Genomic DNA, 19,822 nt, shown 5'->3' with positions numbered 1-19,822 from the left:
CAGAAAATCTCACTGGGCTCAGGATAGACTCACCTTTCATCCTCTGCCTGTGTATTTTCTCCTCTTAAGGTAATTTTCCTATTTGAATGGGTTTGTGCAAATGGTTCCTCCAGTTTTCTCTAGGGAGAAAAATGTGAAGTATCTGCGGGACAATCACATCCCAGAGTTGTTTCTGGGTTGTTTTTTTCCTGATCTTAAACCAAAAATGTTTATTAGTCTCCAATTACTGAATTTACTGCCGCTCAGCTTGGGAAAGACTAGAAGTAATTATATTTGGGGATTAGAGAGATTGTTTCAAGAGACATGGGACCTTACAGCTTTTTAATGCTGCTGGTTGCATCTTCCTGTTCTGTGTGCCATAAAAGTAAAAAAAATTAAATATTTTATAAAAGTGATCTGTGATGAGTGATGGTATAGAACTGATCCGGTACTTCAGTTTATCTATGGCATTAAAAATACCCACAAGGAAAGTCTTAAATGCTTCCATCCATCCTACATTATGTATATATCATCTCAATCAGAAAGACTTTCTTCGTAATAAAGCTCCTCTATCTAGTTAGTTGCAACCATGGTGCCTTCAGAAGGTTTCTTTTTGATGAATAGCATAGAAAAGTCTTCAAGGCCAAAATATGTGCATGAGTTTTATTAATCCTGTAGCCTCTGTCACTCACAATAATGCTAATAATCCTTAAACCTTACATCATGTTTAACATCCCATGTAACAAACGCATCTCTGGGAGATGAACAATAAATCCCATGTGCACTATGCTTCCTTCTCCTGTGCCTTCATAAGGAAGTCCCAGATTTGGTGTAGCTCCTTCCTGCTATGCTGGTTCCATCTTGCTTCCCACACTGGCAAGGGGCTGACACTGCCCCAGTCCTTCCCAGGGGACTCTTCCAAAGCCATCAGTATTTGTCACTGTATTTGCAGTCAGGATAGCGGTAGGCAAAACGGGAATCACAAGACCGCAGAGGTTTCAGGAGCTCTGCCAGCTTTGCAACCGCCCCACTGACACCCTGGTCATCGGCGAGGCCATCGGCACAGTGCTGCAGGAAGCTGTCTATCTTCTCCTGCACGGGTTGCAGGAATTTCCCCTTCAGGAGCTTAGGCAAAAGCTCTTGACACACCATGACAAGGCTGTGCTTCTCTCCAATGGAGTTACAGGACACAAATGCAGACTGGCAGTCCACAGTCAAACAGCTAAATATATCTTTATATTCTTGTTGGTCGTCAATCAGCTGGCTCCCTATTAGAGACAATTAAAGCAGCTGTTAGAAACACAGCAGTGAAATCTTGGATAATCACATATGTCTGTACCTCTGTATTAACATGGGGTTAGTTACTATCTGTAGGATAGAGCTATCTTTCACCACGCAGTACTGTGAGCTATAGCTCTACGTGGGCCAATTTCCTCACTCCTGAAATATGTTATGTTTTTTGAATGATAGAGCACTGCAGAACTGCCTGACAGAAGATTTGGAGTCTGTCAAGTCAAACTGATGCAGAAAAAAATGAGAACTGGAGTACTAACCTAAAAAGTGGAGTTCCTACAAAAATTACCACAGATAGCCAAACCCATAATTTTTCCATGTTACCCAAAATCATTAAATTGCAACAACAGCTCATCTAGCTGGAGTTAACAGTAATAGCTGCTGGGATGAGAAAAAGAAACCCAGTGGAAAATTCTCTGACAGCTACTTCTGAATATTTGAGATCTGCTCAGGTGAATGTGCAAGCTGGGCAAAGGCCTTTTCAAAATTTGAACATTCAGAATGAATTATTGGAGGAATAGTCTGACTAGCTCTACTTTCAGAAGTAGACAAATGTAACCTGTGAAAAGTGAATAGCGACCCTTGATTTTGTATAAAAATGACAAAGGGGGGATTTTATTGTTATTATTATTCGTAGTTAATGTGATAAATACACCTAAAAAGAGTTTTACGGGCTTGTTCAGCCTGGATTAGAGAAGGCTCCAGAGAGACCTTATAACTGTCTTCCAGTACCTAAAAGGGCCCTGCAAGAAATCTGGAGAGGGACTTTTTACAAGGGCATGTAGCAACAGGACAAGGGGGAATGGCTTTAAGATGAAAGAGGGTACATTTAGATTAGATATTAGAAAAAATTCTTTACTGTGAGGGTGGTGAGGCTCTGGCACAGGTTTCCCAGAGAAGCTGTGGCTGCCCCATCCCTGGCAGTGTTCAAGGCCAGGTTGGATAGGGCTTTGAGCAATCTGGTCTAGTGGAAGATGTCCCTGCCCATGGCAGGGGGGTTGGTACTAAATGATCTTTAAGGTCCCTTCCAACCTGAACCATTCCATTATTTGACCCAATACTTAAACCAAAAGAATTTATGAAATTTCTAATTGCAAATACTGACATCTGTGTGGCAAAAGTTTTAGAAGAGGTGATTTAGGAGGACTTCAAATGAGAGCCTTGAGCAGTGTACACACTGAATGCTGATGCCAGCGCAGAGATAGCAGGCCAGGACGAAAGAGCCCATGGCTGGTCACCAAACCACTGACTGCACAAATAAATTGCCTGCAGCCTTCCTGATCCAGAGCCAGGATGGCAGTAGCTGCTGATGCTTGTGCTGTCAGAAAATCTCCCATGAACTTTTCATTATTTAATTTAGCAAGTGATGTTTGGCTGATTACAAAAAAACCAAACCAATCAGCAGCAGAGCTGAGCGCAGCAGGTGAAAGATTTGTTTCCCCTGCCTCGCTAAGACCTCCAGCGACAGACGGAGCCTGCTGAGTACCTTCCTCCTTGTCGATGATCCCCAGTGTGCTGGCATCCCGGATGAACAGATGCCCATTGCTAAACACGCCGAAGGTGCCAGCGTCCACGTGGGTGAAGTAGAAGAAATAGTTGAGGTCGTTGGTGCCCATGGAGCGGAGGACAGCAAGGAGCTGGAGGGCCAGGTCAGCAGCCACCTCGGGAGCTGCACCAAAGAAATCACGCAGGGGCCGGGTGCTGGCACTGACCACCAGCCGCCCGCAGGAACCCAGGTACCGTGGGAAGGGCCATCCCTCCACATCAGGGAAGATCTGCCAGGGAGAGCAGGAACATGAGAATTGCCCCTCTGGTCTCTGCACAATGCCCATGGACCCATGTCCTTCCCAGAGGACTTTCAAGTGCCTTTCAAGCAGCAGTGCCAATGTCATGGTTTGCTTTCTAAATCAGCCCACAACCCTTGCTCACCTCAGCCTGCCCCAGCAGCCCAAGAATGCACTGCTCCATCCTGGAGTAGCTATGCTGCTTTTTTTCTTCTTTTTTTCCCTTTTAATTCAGAAAGAAGAACTGATATTTCAAGTCTTATTTCATGAGGGAGATTAACCAAAAGTCCAAGATAATAATAGATCTCAAATTAAATGGAATTTTAGCCACAGAAGAGCTAATTTTAGGCGTCTTTATGGAGCCTTTGATGGGTTCCTCATGAGCACTGCACAGCTGAAGTCACAGCCTGGAGGTGAGATGGGGCTAAAGCAGTTTTTGCTAATTTGTAAAAACTGCCTGGCTGTTTTGTGAGAGACTTTGTAGTCCCAGGGACCCAAGTGCTGGGTGTTTGCTATGGTGGTGACACCTGGGCTGGGCTTCCTGCATCACTGCAGCTTGTGGTATCAGTGCAGTTATCCCAGGTAGAAACCAAACTGCATGACTACTGAGCCATGACAACACAAAGCTTTCTGCTTTTAACTTTTCTGTCTCCCCAGCTTCCCAGAACCATTCCTCCTCCCTAGGACTGGGCAAAGCCATGTGCACTGCTTTGGGAAGCACTGGCCTTTGGCAGGAGATTGATGCTACTGCTGCCTCTTTTTTTAGAGGAATCTCAAAGGGTTGCAAGAAATATCAATGAGGGCTAAAGGTGGGGTGGTAGTGAGAAAAAGTGAGGATACTCTCTTGGAGATACACGTAAGGAAAGAGAGGAGCCACATGCCAGGCATGCCTGCAGTGGACCAGGCAAGAGGCGTGAGGCCTCCTAGCTATCTACCTTAAAATTCAGAGCTCAGTTGTATTTGGGATTCCACCAAGCACCTCTGCAAAGATGTGCTTTGCTATGGAGCTAGTTACCAGCAGCATTCAAATGGAAAAAACAGCACTGGCACATGGAGCCTGGAAAATCAGTGCTTCCCAAGTCAATGTTCAACCTCAATGCTGCATCTTGGTTCTCCCACACTAAAGCATTCTCTGTTTTATAAACAGGCTGTGATTTAAATAATACATTAGCAATGCAAACATAACACTTTGAAGTGTCAGGGACATGTAAAACCCTGGCTTTCACAATGCGCTAGTGCTACAACCCGTCTAGGTTCTGATCTACTTAAGGGGCTGGACATTCATATTTCTCCACTACTTCACTGGGTGATGCAAGGTGCACCACAGGAGTCTGTCTGGCTTCAGCCATCAAACCCCATAGGAGAATCATGCTTTATGAAGGCTAGAAAGCTTGCCAAAGGCCAGCGCTGGCACTTTTCTGCAGCTGGGTCCTGGAGCACACCTCACACGATAGTTTGCTTGCAAGGGGTTGCAAGGTGGTGTTTCAAGACAGTCAAGGTGGCACATACCTGTAACAAGATGGGGTGTGAATTCACTGACAGTGTGTACAACAGGCGCAGCTTGTCCCCGTCAGTGAGGTGGTCCATGTAGATGCTGCCAGCATCTGGCACCTCAGCATAGCGCCGCACTATCCTGTCCAGGAGACGCTGGGATGGGCAGCGCAGCATTGGGCTAGACAGGCCCTGGTGAGAGGCAAAAACATGACAAAGATGTTTATGTTCTAGCTTGAGATGCCACAATATGACAGCCCCCGGTCCATGTTGTAGGTACTCTCCCCTCTGCACTTCTTCCCAGCCCTGGCATCCTGGTTTGCTGGTGGAGGTGTGTCTGTGATTAAGCTGGTGAGTCACTTCCCTTGTTAAATAACGTCTTCAGATCTCTTCACTATTTGATTAACCTGTGGGCAGTTTTCTTGGAAATACTATTTGCTAAAGTCAGTAAACATGCTTTAAAAGAGTAAATAAACACCGTATGTGGGTACAAGCACAGGACATATTCTCTCTCTGATAAACTTGTGCATTAACTATTAAAATCAAATGTGAATAGCCTGTGCATGTATTTTTTAAATGCCAGCAACAAATGAAGAATTGTTGGGTGAACGGAATCAACCATCATTTTATTTTACCTTTCAGATTTGGAGGTTCGGCTTGTAAATTGCACAAGCAATCTAAGGCTGGAGTAAATGGCAATAGAGATTTATATCTTCATAGTCAAAACAATTTTTTTTTTTTTCTGAGGTCAGTCTTCCTTAATAGCCAAGGAGAGCAGACGTAAGGAGTGGCACAGAAATGCTGCCCAGCCATGCCTTTGCTGGAGAAGGGAATCAGGTTTTTGCTGAGCCTTTTTCTTCCAAATGATCCCAGCAGCCAAATTTACTCATTCTGATTTTCTTTATAATTTGATGTCTGGGAGATGTGCTTCAGAGGAAAGGGCACTGGAGCTCACAATGCTCCCTGCCATTCTTCATGCTGAGAGCAAAGATTTCACTCAGGATCTCCCCAAGTCATTTGGTAACTCTGAGGTAGGTCTCTCTCAGCCCTTCCTGTGCGAGCTGTTCATTTGGCATAAAACACTTACTTATCCAGCCATGACAAAGAAATGAAGAAACAAGGAAAGGAGGAGTGTGCTGCTTTCCCTGTTGGAGGTGGAAAGGGAGCACTGGATCTCCCATGTCCCCTCCTCTGCCTCCATTCTGGTCTTGGTGAGGTCCCAACTGCTCCCTCCTTGGCCATCGGTTGCATGAAACAAGCCCTGAATGCCAACAGCTGGTCAAAGCTACTTGAGAAACTCAAGTCCAACTGGACCGTTGTTTTGCACAACTGAAGAACCATTATTTCCAACCCCCCCCCCCCCCCCCCAAAAAAAAAAAAAATTTGTCAAAAATAATTCTCCTCAGTTCTATTTACAAGTCTTCCTACACTCCTCTCCTCTCATGCAGGCTTATCAAGGAAATATTTTTTCACTAATGGTCTAAAACCATGGAAGGAGCTGGGGGAAGGGATGCTTATGGATTTCTGTCTCACAGCACTTGCAGGCATGTTGTGGCTGACTGTCACTTTCCCTCAGGAGGAGAAGTGAGAAAAAATGAGCAGAACAGAACTGTGTTAAATAAGAGATAAATAGTGGTGAAAGTCTCTTGCAGCTCAGCATGTATGCAGATATTTGCAGCCAAAGTTAGAAAGTCTTGCTGCCTCCAGGAGTTTGCAATGCAAAAGCTGAAACCCTTAAGAGTATATAGCAGAAACAGAAATCATGGTGGCAAAGAATGCATGAAAGTTCTAATTTTGGATTTTTTCCAAGGCCAGAGCTCATCCTATTAGCACAGATGTGGGCATGTGCTGCACGTGGTGATCACACCTGCTCGTTTACTGAGGAACCATTTCAGGCATATCAAAGGCGGTATGAGAGCAGAGGAGCAGGGTTGGGTGCTGTCACATTTATATCATCTATTGGTGCAACCTCCTGCAATTTAATGAAGCCCTGATGCACCAGAATTTGACAGAGGGGTCTCTGGATTTTGCCAGAGCTAGTCAATAGGGTGAACTTCAGCACCTGCTGGAGTGTTTCAGGGGAGTGAGGCCTCCCATTCCAGCAGACTGATGGAAACATCCCTACAGCAGAAGACAAGCAAGAGTTGTAAAACTGTCAGGAAAAAAATGTCAGTGGAAGAAATATTTTAGGCTTGAAGAACACATACTTGAAACACTGCAGATACTGATTTATCTAAGAATATCTGAAGTCCTTTGCAGCATCTCATCATGCCAGAGAATAAGACCTGAAAGCCTGAAATCTAGTTTGTGATTGATATGGAACACTTCTTTACTTTGATTAAAACCCCACATTTTTCTATGTGATAGTGAGTAGCTCCTGAAAAGCCTACCTTCACTCAAATTTTCCCTCCCCTACTGCACAGGTGATAGTGAGTAGCTCCTGAAAAGCCTACCTTCACTCAAATTTTCACTCCCCTACTGCACAGTATGCAATACATTTTTAACACCCATGTATGCATATGTATGTGTATCTAGTGCGGGCACACCCAGAATTCACTCTGATGTAAAGATGACCTCTGGAAGACAACTTCTCACTCTGCTTTCTCTTCAGCCAGGCCAAGGAGGGATGGCTCAAATTAGGAGCACAGCTACCTCCTGTCCCATGTGCTGCACCTGGTTGCAGCTTCACAAATGACCAGATTTAGGGTGGGCTCCAGGAGGAAACATTTGGATGTAGGTAGGTGTCAAAGCACCTGCAACTCAAACAGGGTTGTTCACCTCCAAAAGAAAGAGACTAAGGGTGCCCTGTGAAGCTGTGGAGCTTTTCTCTACTCCCAGGAGGTTTACTGAACACTTCTCTGATGATGAGGTACCAGGTCAAAGAAATAGCAGGTCTGGGAGGTGGCTCAGGCAGCCCCTTAATACCCATCCTTCCCTAAGAAGGACCACCTGCCAGATCAGTGAGCTGCTGCGCATGCGCTGTAAGCAAAGCAATGTGTGCTGGACTCAAAGGCCAAATAACTATGGTGCTGGCACATCTACAGAGGGCAGATGTGGAGGTCAGTAGTTTCAAACAGCAGGTCCTAAAGAGAGGGGCTGAAAATGGCTGGCTTTTCACCTTGCTATGGCTTTCACCTGTCTAGGCTGTGCTTTGTAGGCAGGGTTGTAAATCTGCCCTGTGCATGATCTGTGCTGGAACTAACCCACTTTGTTGTTCTTCCCCTCCAACAGGAAAAGCATGCAGCATGGTTTGAGGTAGTGAGCTCGTGGGTGAAGCAGCAGGTGGTTGGAGCTACCATGAAGGCTAAGCTCCAGCTAAATCCTGCTCATCTCTGAGGTGGGCTGGATTTTAACACTGAAGACTTTGCTGTGTCCAATAAAGATTTTCATCGTGTTAGGCATCAGGAGAGGTGTATTGTTAACACCTCTGAAAAGAGTTTGTGTGTATCTGGAAAGCCAGAAGAGCAGTGCTGCAGGTAAGTGGAGCGATGCATGATACCCATAAGAACCCTCACCGTAACAGCTCCTGCTGGGCTACCAACATGTATCTGCCCAGCAAACACCACAGACGGGAAGCAGCGCTTGGCTGGGGTGCACGCAGAGGTGCTCCTGTGGCTTTCAGCTCTAAGGAGGGCAGGTGGGATGAGCAGAGAGGAAGGGGTTCCCCGGCTCGGTAGGGCTGGATGGCTTGGTGGGTCATCCCATAACCTGTGGTGCCCCACACACACTGCACGACTGTAATGTTGCTGTTCTTGCCCCTCGGACCAGCAGCCATTTCGTAGAGCACATGCCCAATTGCCAACAGTGATTACTGCCAAATTTGGAAGGGGGGAGGGGGGGGGCTAGGCTCCAGAGGCTATGGCTCACTATGCTCTTCTCTGTATTCAAGCCTATATGGTGTTAGAAGGAATTTATATCCTGTTCAGGATATCATTTTTTTTTTTCACTGCTTGATTTACAGAACAAAAGAACCATGAAAAGGTGCACAGTAATCCTGAAGCTGGTGGGCACAGGTCTGGGCTCCCCTGTGCCCTTTTGCATCTTTTAAAACTAAAAAAACCTCCGGGGTTGCTGAAATGTCACAGGGAGTTTGTCCCTCAGCCCATCCCCCGAGGCTGGCCCCCCAGCTCACTTCAGCAGTGTCCTGGAGCTGGAGTCAGCTCAGCTTCCCATTGCATATGGTGAAATTCAAGCACCCTGGAGAAACTGAGAGGTGCAAGGACAGAGGGCCCCAGCCAAAGTCTCTGCATGGTGCTCTGCTCTGTGTATGTGTGTGCATGTGTGTGCATGTGTATGCACGTAGGCATGTATGATCTGCCGAGGTATATCCGGAAAGGAGCCTTCAACCCCGGAGCGAGGGAGAACCCCGCGTGCAGGAGCTCCGGTTCCGAGCGGCGAGAGCCACCGAGGGAGCCTCGAGCCCCCGCCCGGCCCTGCCCGGGAGCCGCAGCTCCGCTGAGGCGAGCGGGGACTCACAGGGGGCGGGGCCAGGAGGGACGGCCCCGCCCTGAGCGAGGAAACCCCGCCCCGGGGAGCGCGGGAGCCGCGCGTGGCGCCGCGGTTGGCGCCGGCCGCGTTCAGCGGGCAGCGGGCGGGGTGGGGAGCGCTCGCCTCAGGGCCGGGGCCCGGTCCGGGAGCTCTGCTCTGGCTGCCCCGGCGGTGGCAGCGTCGGCACCAGACAGAGCCGATGAGAGGGGGAGGCTGCAGCGCGGAGCTCGGGGTGTAGAGAGTGCCTGCACTGGTCTGGTGAGGGGAGGGTGCTGGCTTGAGTGTGCTCTCACAGCCCAGAAAGCTAACTGTATCCTGGGCTGCATCAAAAGAAGTGTGACCAGCAGGTCAAAGGGGCTGATCCTGCCCTTTACTCTCATGAAACCTCACTGAAAGTAGTTTTGGTGTTGCCAACATAAGAAGGACATGGAGCTGCTGGGGCAAGTTCAGCGGAGGGCCATCAGGATGATCAGGGGGCTCGAGCACCTCCTATGTGAAGACAGGCTGAGAAAGTTGGGGCTGTTCAGCCTGGAGAAGAGAAGGCTGCGTGGAGACCTCAGCAGCCTTCCAGTATCTGAAGGGGGCCTACAAGGATGCTGGGGAGGGACTCTTCATTAAGGACTGGAGTGATAGGACAAGGGGTAACGGGGTCAAAATTAAACAGGGGAAGTCTAGGTATAAGGAAGAAGTTCTTTACTCTGAGTGTGGGTAAGGCACTGGAACAGGTTTGCCCAAGGAAGTTAATCCTTGTTAATGCTTAATCCTTGGCAGTGTTCAAGGCCAGGTTGGATAGGGTCTTGGGTGACATGGTTCAGTGTGTGCTGTCCTTGCCCATGACAGGGGGGTTGGAACTAGATGATCTGAAGGTCCTTTCCGATCCTAATTATTCTGTAATTCTATTCTATGATATATGTGCGTTACAACCCAGCCAGCTCTGCCAGGAGCTGGGAGAGGATGGGGTAAGGAAAGCTGTATAGCACATTGAGAGCCTTTTAAGGAGAAGGATTTGGGCTCAGCTAATGATTTAACTTTGCAGCAGATCTGACATATCACAAAGCCACATTTCTCCATGTACTTTTTCACCCAGCTCAGCAAGTGGAAGTTTTAAGCTCTTGACTGCTCTTTCACATTGAACTGCTGTGGGGGCAGCACAGTTTTGCACAAACCCGTGCTAAGCAAGGCTGGAGGACCTGGCGCCCCCAGCTTGCTCTCCCTCAGGTGCCTGCAGTGCTGCCTTGGAGGGCAGTGGTGGCTAGCAGCCGCTTGGGAATCTGCTCTGCACCCTGGGTAGGAGTTGTCCCTGACCATGGACCACAAGCTTAGGTGGGTGATCCTCTGAATGGAAGAGCACAAAACTGTCCCCTCTCCCTGCTGCCTCTCCCGAAGTTACTAGATGAATTATGGTGCAGCTTTGCCCAAGAAAAGTGTTCCTCTTTTTGGCACCTTCAGGAGGGCACTGGCCTCAGGGTGACCTGTGGTGCAGGTGAGTCCTTGGTGCAGCTCAGGCACTAGCCCCAGTGTTGCTGCTGCTGCTGCACCATGCTGCTGCTCCCTCCTCAGGCATGCTGTTCCATGGGGTTACAGAAGCAGAAAATCTGAAGCTTAACTTTAGCATTCAGCAAAGCAGGAGGAAGCAGTTCCCCTTCTAGAGGAAAAAGAAAAAAAGTCCCTTTTTCACAGCCGTTTCTCTTGAAAGGGACAATTATTTGCCTCTCAGGGTCTTGTTTAAAGTATATACAGCCTCCACCCTGGCCCCTGCCCCTTGACAGCGATTATCGCAGTGCTGTGCTGTTGTTTAGCTGAGGTAGGAGTATGCATATGCATTTGGGGAGGGGACTTCTGCTCTCGGATGTAAGCCAGAAGCTGCTAAACACGCTCTCTTTCTCCATGGTTGTCCCCAGCTGCACGTGGTATACCTCAGTGCAGGCAGCACTCTCCTCTGAAGCCTGCCCTCTCTCCTGTAGCCCTTCCTGCATGTCCGTCTTCCCATGCAATTGCTGCCCATATGCCTGGTGGCAGTGACCCCTCCTGCAGTGCGCCTGTCCTGGTTTTGCCTGTGACACCCCAGGACTGCAGCTGAAAGGGCAGCACGCTGCTTTGTGCCTGAGATCATTTGCTATAGGTGGCAGGCAAATGAGGAATCAAGGCTCCAGCTCTGACTGCCTGTGCTGCTCGCCCTGCCAGCTGCAAGCAGAGGGGTCTAAGCTACCCCAGTCCCCAGCCCTGAGCAAAGTCAAGTTCAGGGCACTGGCTACAAAAATGAATCTCGGGCAGATTGCCCAACTTCTTTAAGACCACACCATATGTCTGGGGCAGAGCTAGGACTAAATCCAAATTTTCCAAATCCCATTTAACTGCTGTAGTCACAGCACAGTGATGAAGTGTCCTCAGTTTTCAAAACTATTAATGATTTCCAACACTGGATGTACAGAATCACAGAATGGCTTGGTTTGGAAGATCACTTAATTCCAATCCCCCCTGCCACGGGCAGAGACACTAGACCAAGTTGCTCAAAGCCATGTCCAACCTGGCCTTGACCACTTCCAGGAATGGAGCAGCCACAACTTCTCTGGGCAACCTGTTCCAGTGCCTCACCACCCTCACAGTAAAGAATTTCTTCTGAATATCTAATCTAAATCTACCCTCTTTCAGTTTAAAGCGATTCTTCCTTGTCCTATCCGTTGTTTGTGCGCATAGCCCCATGCTATCCCAATGCCTGAAGTCAGTGGATGCTACAGCTTCCCACAGGCCCTCCTTACCAGGGCTGAGCCCACTCCTTGTCCTTTACCAAGCAGATCACAGACTTGTCTCCTTCAGGCCCTTTTTCCCTCCCCAAACCACATGGGACCCCCTGGGGCTCCTTCTCTTCCCCTTGCTGGTATGGGGCCCGGGGTCCATGGGGCACAGACCTGGACCAGGTCGGGGGTGAGGCGCTTTGCCTGCAGCCACTTCTGGAAGCGTTGCGTGCTGCGCAGGGCACGCTCCAGGCTGCAGGTCTTTGTCTTCAGCAGGGAGGTGCAGATGCGCTTGTCGGCCCGGTCGTGCTGGTACTTGGAGGTCAGCCGGGTGATGTCAACCATCCGCCAGCTCTTGGCATCGTCAGTATAGTTGCCCGAGTAGCTGAGCAGGTAGCTGGGGGGCAGCTTTAAATGAGAAGAAAGCCAGGTGTCAAACCTGCCAAACCAAAACGAGAGCCCCACGGAGAGCAGGTTAAGAAGCCACACGGACAGCTGCACAGTGCCAGCACCACCCGCGGTTGTTCCACCGCACTCCAGACCCTTGGGGTTTCTGCCATTGCTCTACAAAGACCAAGTAGCCCCAGGCTGGCACACCCAGACACCAGGACGAGGCAAGCAGACTGAAGCCATCAGCCAGGGAAATGCATTTTGGAGGAGATGTCTATCTTCCTTTGCTTCCCACCTAAACCATCCCTTGTCATGAACGCTGCCATGGGGCAGGAGTTGAAACACTCAGATGGGGTCTTTTGGACCACACAGGGAGAGTGTGAGAGAGAGGAAAGGAGGGAAAGAATAGGGCTGCAGGGTTTTGATTCATGGAGAATCCCTGTCATTTTTAAATTTAATTAATCCTGGAGAAAGGGGCCCAGCAAAGGAGCACTCAACACTTTAAGGGACCCTGCAGAACAAAACCTCATGACAATAAATGTATTTTGGAATATTAAAATAACCATTTGTCTTGAGGTGGTGGATTTGCTTGGTACTGGAGTCAACAGGGGCCCCCAACATTGCTGGCTGTATTTTCATAGCCAGGATGCGCGACCTCCCCAGGCAGCAGCAGAGTTTGGGGTGTGATGGGGTGGAACAAGGGGTAGCCATGGAGATCTTGCACTGATTTGCTTCCCCTACACAGGCACAGGAGGGGAGCATATGGGCTGGGTAATTAGGTAATTTTTTTTTGTTTCAGCAGCCCCCTCAGACCTGCCCACACAGACGTCACACATGCAGGAGCTGAGGAGCGTGGTGTCTGTTTTTTAAGTATGTCTGTAACATACTCTTGGAAAGCAACTAAACTCTGACCTTTGGCTTGTCCAATGTCATGTATTCGCTGCCTCTAAAACCTCCTGCCCTTACCTCCTTGCCCAAGTACATAAGAAAGCATGTCCTAATTTAATCTCACCATAAATTAAAGCCACTGGTTCAGAAGTGAAAGAAAAGAGGCAGGAAGTTCCTTGCAGGATCAACTAGCTGGAGTTAGATGAAGACATTAACAAATCTAATAGCTGAAGCTGATTTTTCCTTTCAACTTCCAGTTGGGAAATTGGCACAGAAGATTTTTTGGGGGGATTAATTTCCTCTGATTTCAGGCAAATAACTGACTCAGTCATGCTCAATGATCAGAGACTGACCAGCCTGCTCCCCATGACCCCTCCTGAAGGAAGCACTTCTCTCCTTTTCCCCATCAAAGACCCTGTGCAACTCAGCTCTGGGGCAAACCTGGGTGCCTAGGACAGGGGAAAGATGGTCTCCCCAAAATGCTACTTCAGCTTTTGGCTCTAGCCATGTGCCTCCCTCAGAAAATTTGCTGCAGAGATACAGGCTGACCAGAAGTGGCCCCTTGCATGAACAGGTTGAGGGGATATTCAAGCATTTCGATCATTTGGGCATTTTGCCCAATATGAAATTTAAGCTTCATTATTATTAGGGTGTCTGACATAAAAAATAAACCTTGTTTGTTTTGTTTGGGGTTGTTTTTTTTGGTAGGTTGGTTGTGGTGTTTTGTGGTTTTTTGTTTATTTGTTTGTTTTGGGGGTTTTGTGGGTTTTATTTTATTTTTGTTTGTTTTGTTTTTTGGTCTGGTTTTGAGCTGGGACCCAAGAGCAGAGAATAATTGCTATGCCTCACTATGATTTGTTGTGCATCCCAGCCCTTCCCAATGCCTAATCTGCAGGCATAGTACACGCACGTACAGCAAGAGATGGCTATGGGCTGGGTTTCTCCTTTTCTCTTTTTTTCTTTTTTCTTCTTTTCTTTTTTTCTCCTTTTTTCTTTTTCCTTTTGCTTTTTCTTGTTAAGCACAAATGTGCTTGTGATTTGGCTCAAGCGTGTGTGTTTGGGGGAGCTCAAGTCAGGCAAATACCAAGAAAGCATTGCCTCCTGCATGCAAGCAGCACATGGATGTGTGAAATCCAGGACTGAGCGTTAATTTAAGCTTGGATGGAGTGATTTCCTCCACAGAGCTCCCCGGGGGAGAGCCACGCAGGCCTGGGAACCCAGCATGGGCTCCAGCAATTCTGTATTTGGCATCATTTCTGGGCAGTGCAGCACTGGCCTGGCACACTTGCTAGATACTTTGAAGATTCATCATCAAGTTGTGCTGTAACAATAATACACTTTTGTATGAAGCCTTTTAGCTAAGGGCTCAAATGTGCTTTAAGACTTTCACTAAAATCTGTGTAACTACATGACAGATTACAGATTTTATATCAACTCAGAACTAAACATTGAAGAAAATCAAATTTGTTTTTAGTGGATGATACAAAGTATTTTCTTTCAGCCAAATAAATTTTGTTTGCACTGGGAGTCAAATATCTTTAAAAAAATATGTAAGTTAAGTTTTAAAATTAAAATAAATGCCATCAAGTTGAAGCTTTTCAGACTTCCTTCCCATTAATTTCATCACCAGTGTTGGCACAACTCTGCACATAGTTTTGGTCAGCTCAGTTTCACAGTGTTTTGAAAATCTAATATTTTACAAAAACTTTTTCTGCGCTCTGCTCTCTGGACAGTTGATAGGCAAGCTTTGGTATTCTCATTTACAGATGGATAAAGTTGGGCAAAGATAAGGGAAGTAAAGAACATTAGAGCACAAGATGAGTCACCAGCCGTTCTGGGAACAAAACCCACATCTTCTTACTTGTTAGTTGAGTGAGAATGTATGTCACGGCTCCCGGAAATGATGGAGAATTAATGAAGCATGTTCTAATGAGGATTAACACAGAGAAGGCAAAGTGCCATCCACCTTAGCGAACATGTGAAAAGGTACATGGGGGTGGATCAAAGAGCGTAAGTGCCACTGAAATTTCCCCCATTTAACCTTCCACTTGCCAAAAAATCCTAGCTGTTCAAGAAATCAAGGGGAAAACAAGTGTAACCCCTCCAAAGAAAAGTCTGAAGGTGACTGACTGCTAAAGAGAAGTTTTTAATTTACCCTTTTCAAAGTGCTCAGGGCAGAACTGTATGTTATCACTTGTGTGTTGCGCTGCTTGTGGGAAGCTGACTATGGGATGGCAGGAGACAAAAAACCCCTCTATTTTACAATGCCGCTCTGCCTTTCCTGAGGCAGAAGCGTCATGCTCTCACATGTATGTGGCTCTGCGCTCCTGGACTCCCTTCGACCCTCTGCACACAGCACCCCTTTCCTGCTGTCCACCAGAGGAAAGACAGCATGGGGGTCTCCTGCTTTTACTTACGTAGCCCCTCTCTCCCAGGCCCCAGTGCAGCATGCAGCTGGCCACCAGCCAGCCAGAGGCAGTTGCTTGCTGCAGAAGGCTACTGTTGTTTTCAGCAGGGCTGAGTGAAGCTGCATGGCCCCAGCCTTCCCAGTGGCTAAGCACAAGTAACTGAAATGGTGCTCCTGCAACAGGCTGCATGCACAGAAGCTGCTTCGTACCCAGCGCCAAGTCCCTAAAACCCTGCACAGGTGAGTGGCAAAGGTTGGGGCATGGAGCAAGGGCCAGCTCCCATGTCACCCTGCTGTGCAGCATAAAATGTGGGACAGCCCATATCCCAAATACATCCCCAGCCCCTGCAGTCCCACACCAGCCCATGTCAGCCAGCTGAACATGCTGATTGTAAATCCATCCTGCTTTTTGGAACAGGAGCCCAGGCTGGGCTGGGAGAAACCCAGCACTGCTGGCTTGGCCCTTCTTAGTTCCTCTGCATGCCCTGGTGTCACCTTCAGCATGAGCTGGGCGAGTCAGAAACCCAAGAGGGCAAAGTGCCAAGGGCTGGGACCCCTGGTGTGCCATGGCAAGGGGTGTTCTGGCATAGCAAAGTAACATGCTGCCTTTTTGCAGCGTCAGTAAGGGAAGGACGGATGTTTAGTATTACAAGTCCATTCCAGACAAAACATTATGGTTTTAGTATGCTACATTTTAGAGGAGAGTTTAAGATAAAAATGGTGATTTGTCCAATATTATACTACTTACATTATAGCATTAAAAATACAATTTTGCTACAATCATTTCTTCTCCCTCAGGCTTTTACATCTATAAAAGAAAATGCATATGACTCTATAAATCATATCAGACCCAATAAAACCTTCCTCTGCCAAGCACTGCCTTTAACTTTCTCCTCAAATACACTGGCAACATTTTCCCTGCTGTCGTCAGATACACTCTGCTTTTGAGCCTAAAACTGATTGGATTGGTCTCATGACTGCTTGGCAGCATATGTCTCATCAGCTTTGAGGCAGATGCAATTTCTGCCTCTACCTTAAAGTTCTTATGGAAACCTCCCAGAAGAGCACTAATAATTTAGCCCCATCTATTTTTGAGCATGTAGGTAACCTGATGTGCAAACGTGCTCATGCCTCAGGCAGGTTTAGGTCACTTTTGATCTTAATACACACATGAAATTCTGCACATTTGTGTTGTTGCACCTGGTACAAAATTATGTAGCATGTTTATATGTTTGTAGTTAACATAGTCCATTGGGTGTGTACAAAGCTAAATCCCCTTTGCCTTTACTCAGTTATTCATAATGAAATATTTCCAGTACATCTAAACAAGATTATTTGTTTCTCCCCTTCCTTCATCACTTCCTTGAACTGTTTCAGTGCTATTCTCTATGCAGAAAGTTGTGCCTTTTACTCTTGCTTTCAGATTATAATTCAGGGCTGATCATGTTAGTATGGCTTTAAAAGAAAAGAGACAAAGCAGCAGTTTATAGACATTAATTAAAATACCAGGTGCTGTAATAGTAAGCGGGTGCTAAGTTACTGCTTGCATTGTACTTCGTTAAAGTACTTGGCAATGCTAACAGGCAACTTTCAAGTTATTATACAGAATGTTTTAAAAATTACTGTGCTGAGTTTCTGACCTTATTTCTTCTTTAAAGAATTTCTTGCAAATGGATGTTCCAATGCAGGCGTTGCATTTATCAAGTCCCAGGAAAGTCCGGCCAAAGCTGTAGCTGGGTTTGACGGGGGGTGCAGACGGAGAGTCTATTGCTGCTGTGGAAGGGTTACAGCTCAGAGCCAAAACCAGGAGCATCATCAATGAATCTGCAACTCTGAAGCAAATGTAACATATCCAGCGCCCCATCTACAGTAGCAGAGAGTTCTGCCTTTTGTAAGTTACCCCTCTCTATGCTTTTGATCTCTTTCTGATGACCTCAACCTTCAGCGGTGAGCCCCAAAACACAGCAAGACACGTTGGGTAGGAGAGACCTTGCTCCAGTTCCCATCCTGCCAGCTGGTCACTGGCTCTATTGGCTTGAGGTTTGGGTGGGAAAGATATGATGTAGGGTGGGGAGAAGGAAGTACATGGAGGATGCAGATAACTTGAGTTGCCATGGTTACCTTTCCTTTACTTGGTGCAGCTGCTTCGGCCCCTGCTGACCCTCCCATCAGCTGACTTGGAAAACAACACGAAGAAGTGCTCATCTGCACTTTGTGCAGACAAATGGAGGATATCCTGTCGCTGGAGCAAAGGGCATATGCGGGACACTTAGTAAAAACTGATTTGGAAGGAATAGTAGTATGACAGAAGCACACATTTTACCAGAAGCCAGACCCTTACTGTTGCTTTATTCCTGGAGATTTGCGATGGGGTGCCACTTGACTTCTCGGATGCTTTGTTGGCTCAGTTTCGCCTTCTCACGAAAGTGCTGAAAAGACTGTCAGGTGGAATTGTTGCCATTTTGTTGCTTGAAAATAGCATTTAGAAGAGGTTGCACCACACTGTGTCATGCCATGGAAAGCAGGATAGCCTGAAGCTTTCCAAAACATCCAGCTGACATAACTGCTTGGCCTCTAAGCCACTCGTGAAATATGGGGCTTTTCAGCAAGACTTGCATGCTTTTGAATACATTTTGCTGATGGTCTTGGTACTGGAAAGAAGCTAGAGGTGGGGACAGGGGCTAATGCGGGAGCTTGCCAGAGGTTACAAATGCACTTAGAAACTACTGCAATCATACCCAAAAGCTGTTCTCATTAGGCCAAAGACTTGAAAGTTATGGAAACTGCTGACTACCTCTTCTGGCCTGGGTGCTGGGGAGAGGACCTTGCCTCTCCCAGGCTGGAGTGGCTGTGGTACCTGCCATGCACGGGCCCTGGCAGGCTGCTGCTCAAGGCCGGAAAAGCAGGCCTTGAAGCTGTCCCTTGCTACCCCAGGCGGTGCAGCACATAGCATGCTACTGTGATGCACCAGGCTTTGCTCCTTCCCTGTCCCCAGCTGTCATGTTTTGATTGACACAGGAGGCTCTCCTGGGCTGTATCTCACCATGGAAGTAGTGAGGAAGAAGCTGAGGTCTTGAAGACTTCTCATCCCCCCAGCTGGACTACTTACACCACATGGGCAAGCCACTTCCTACGAGCACATTTTTTAAAGGAAAAAAGATGCACTATACCCATTCTTTATTATCCCTTCCAGCATTTAACCACAGCCTGATGGGACTAAGGGACGTGCGAGCCGCAGGGGTGCACGCTGGGCTCTGCAATCGCCCCTTGCTTTCTGAAGGGGCTGCTGAAGGAAGGTGATCCTAACAGCACAAAGCAGCTCTTTCAAGCACAGATGCTCATTAGTTGTGACACAGGAGATCCTGAGGTCTCTCCTTGACTCCATGGCCTTGTGGGAGGTTGCTTCATCTCTGGGTGCATCTCTATGCACAAAATGGAGATAGTGACATTTAGGGGTTGTCTACAGGGTGCAGCACAGAGAGGATAACAAACCTGCTGAGAGAGAAAGGGGATGTAATGAACCCTGCCAGTGCTGCAAACAAGCAGGGATGGGCAGTGCTGGTATGCCAGCAAGTGCATTCAGTGCATAGCTCTGCATTACACCATATTCACATTTGGACTTATACTCCAGTATGAAGTTATTTGAAACAGGCTGGTGGAAAGAGCCATACTGGAGCTAAATGCCAGTATTTAACCACTTCCCACATCCAGAAGTTTATCCCCGCCATTTTCTGTTGCCAGCACATTTCTCCTTTCTCCTCTGCAGAAATCAGCGCTTCCTACTGTTTCCTGCCAGTAGCTCTGCAACACTGGCCAGTTCACACTGCTCCCTGCCCAGCTATTCCCTGGATAGTACCAAAATTAAATGTCAGCAATCTGTCTTTATCTTCATTACATAATATATAAAATACATATCCTTCAGTTTCCTTAATAATTTAATTGCCTGTCTTTAGTCTTCAGTTTTCTGTTGTAATTTTAAGAGCAGAGACCCTGGCTGCTGTCTCACAGTGCCTCAGTTTGTACTGCTTCCTGGTGACCCATGGAAAGTGGAGGGCTTCAGCCTCTACAGTTGGTAACCAGGCCTTTCCCACAGCAAACCTTGTGCTTTGGCATGAAAAACCACTAGATGGATAGCAGGATTTCTGTTCTGTTAATGATGCCTTAATGGCTGTGTTGTTCTTACACTTCTGTGTAGTTTATGCACATGCAAAGCAGTATTCATCTCCCCCTAGGAACAGCATTTGTAATTGTGTTTTTTGATGGTGTATCACACCTGCATCACCGTGAAGTGTTATGAAAGCAATTTTGTGTTGAAAGAGTGGGAGCTAGTCCATCATACCCACCTCAAGCTTGCTGCTGGCATTTGC

General features: G+C 47.4%; 1 protein-coding gene across 1 annotated transcript; it reads right to left on the bottom strand.

The window, feature by feature from the left end:
* Nucleotides 1-628: 628 nt before the first annotated feature.
* Nucleotides 629-17,504, bottom strand: DIPK2B (divergent protein kinase domain 2B). The gene is made up of 5 exons (XM_062602569.1): nt 17,096-17,504; nt 11,945-12,209; nt 4,566-4,739; nt 2,759-3,047; nt 629-1,247 (listed from the first exon to the last, which is right to left on the bottom strand). The coding sequence occupies exons 1-5, from the start codon at nt 17,317-17,319 to the stop codon at nt 907-909; spliced, it is 1,293 nt and encodes a 430-aa protein (XP_062458553.1). The 5' UTR covers nt 17,320-17,504; the 3' UTR covers nt 629-906.
* Between the last annotated feature and the right edge of the window lie 2,318 nt (nt 17,505-19,822).

The sequence above is a fragment of the Pezoporus occidentalis genome, unplaced genomic scaffold, assembly GCF_034315485.1.
Source record: "Pezoporus occidentalis ecotype Australia unplaced genomic scaffold, CSIRO_AGI_Poc_V1 ctg77, whole genome shotgun sequence".
In the NCBI taxonomy this organism is placed as follows: domain Eukaryota; kingdom Metazoa; phylum Chordata; class Aves; order Psittaciformes; family Psittacidae; genus Pezoporus; species Pezoporus occidentalis.
Note: the sequence above shows the minus strand (reverse complement) of the source record. Positions and strands in the feature narration are given on the sequence as shown.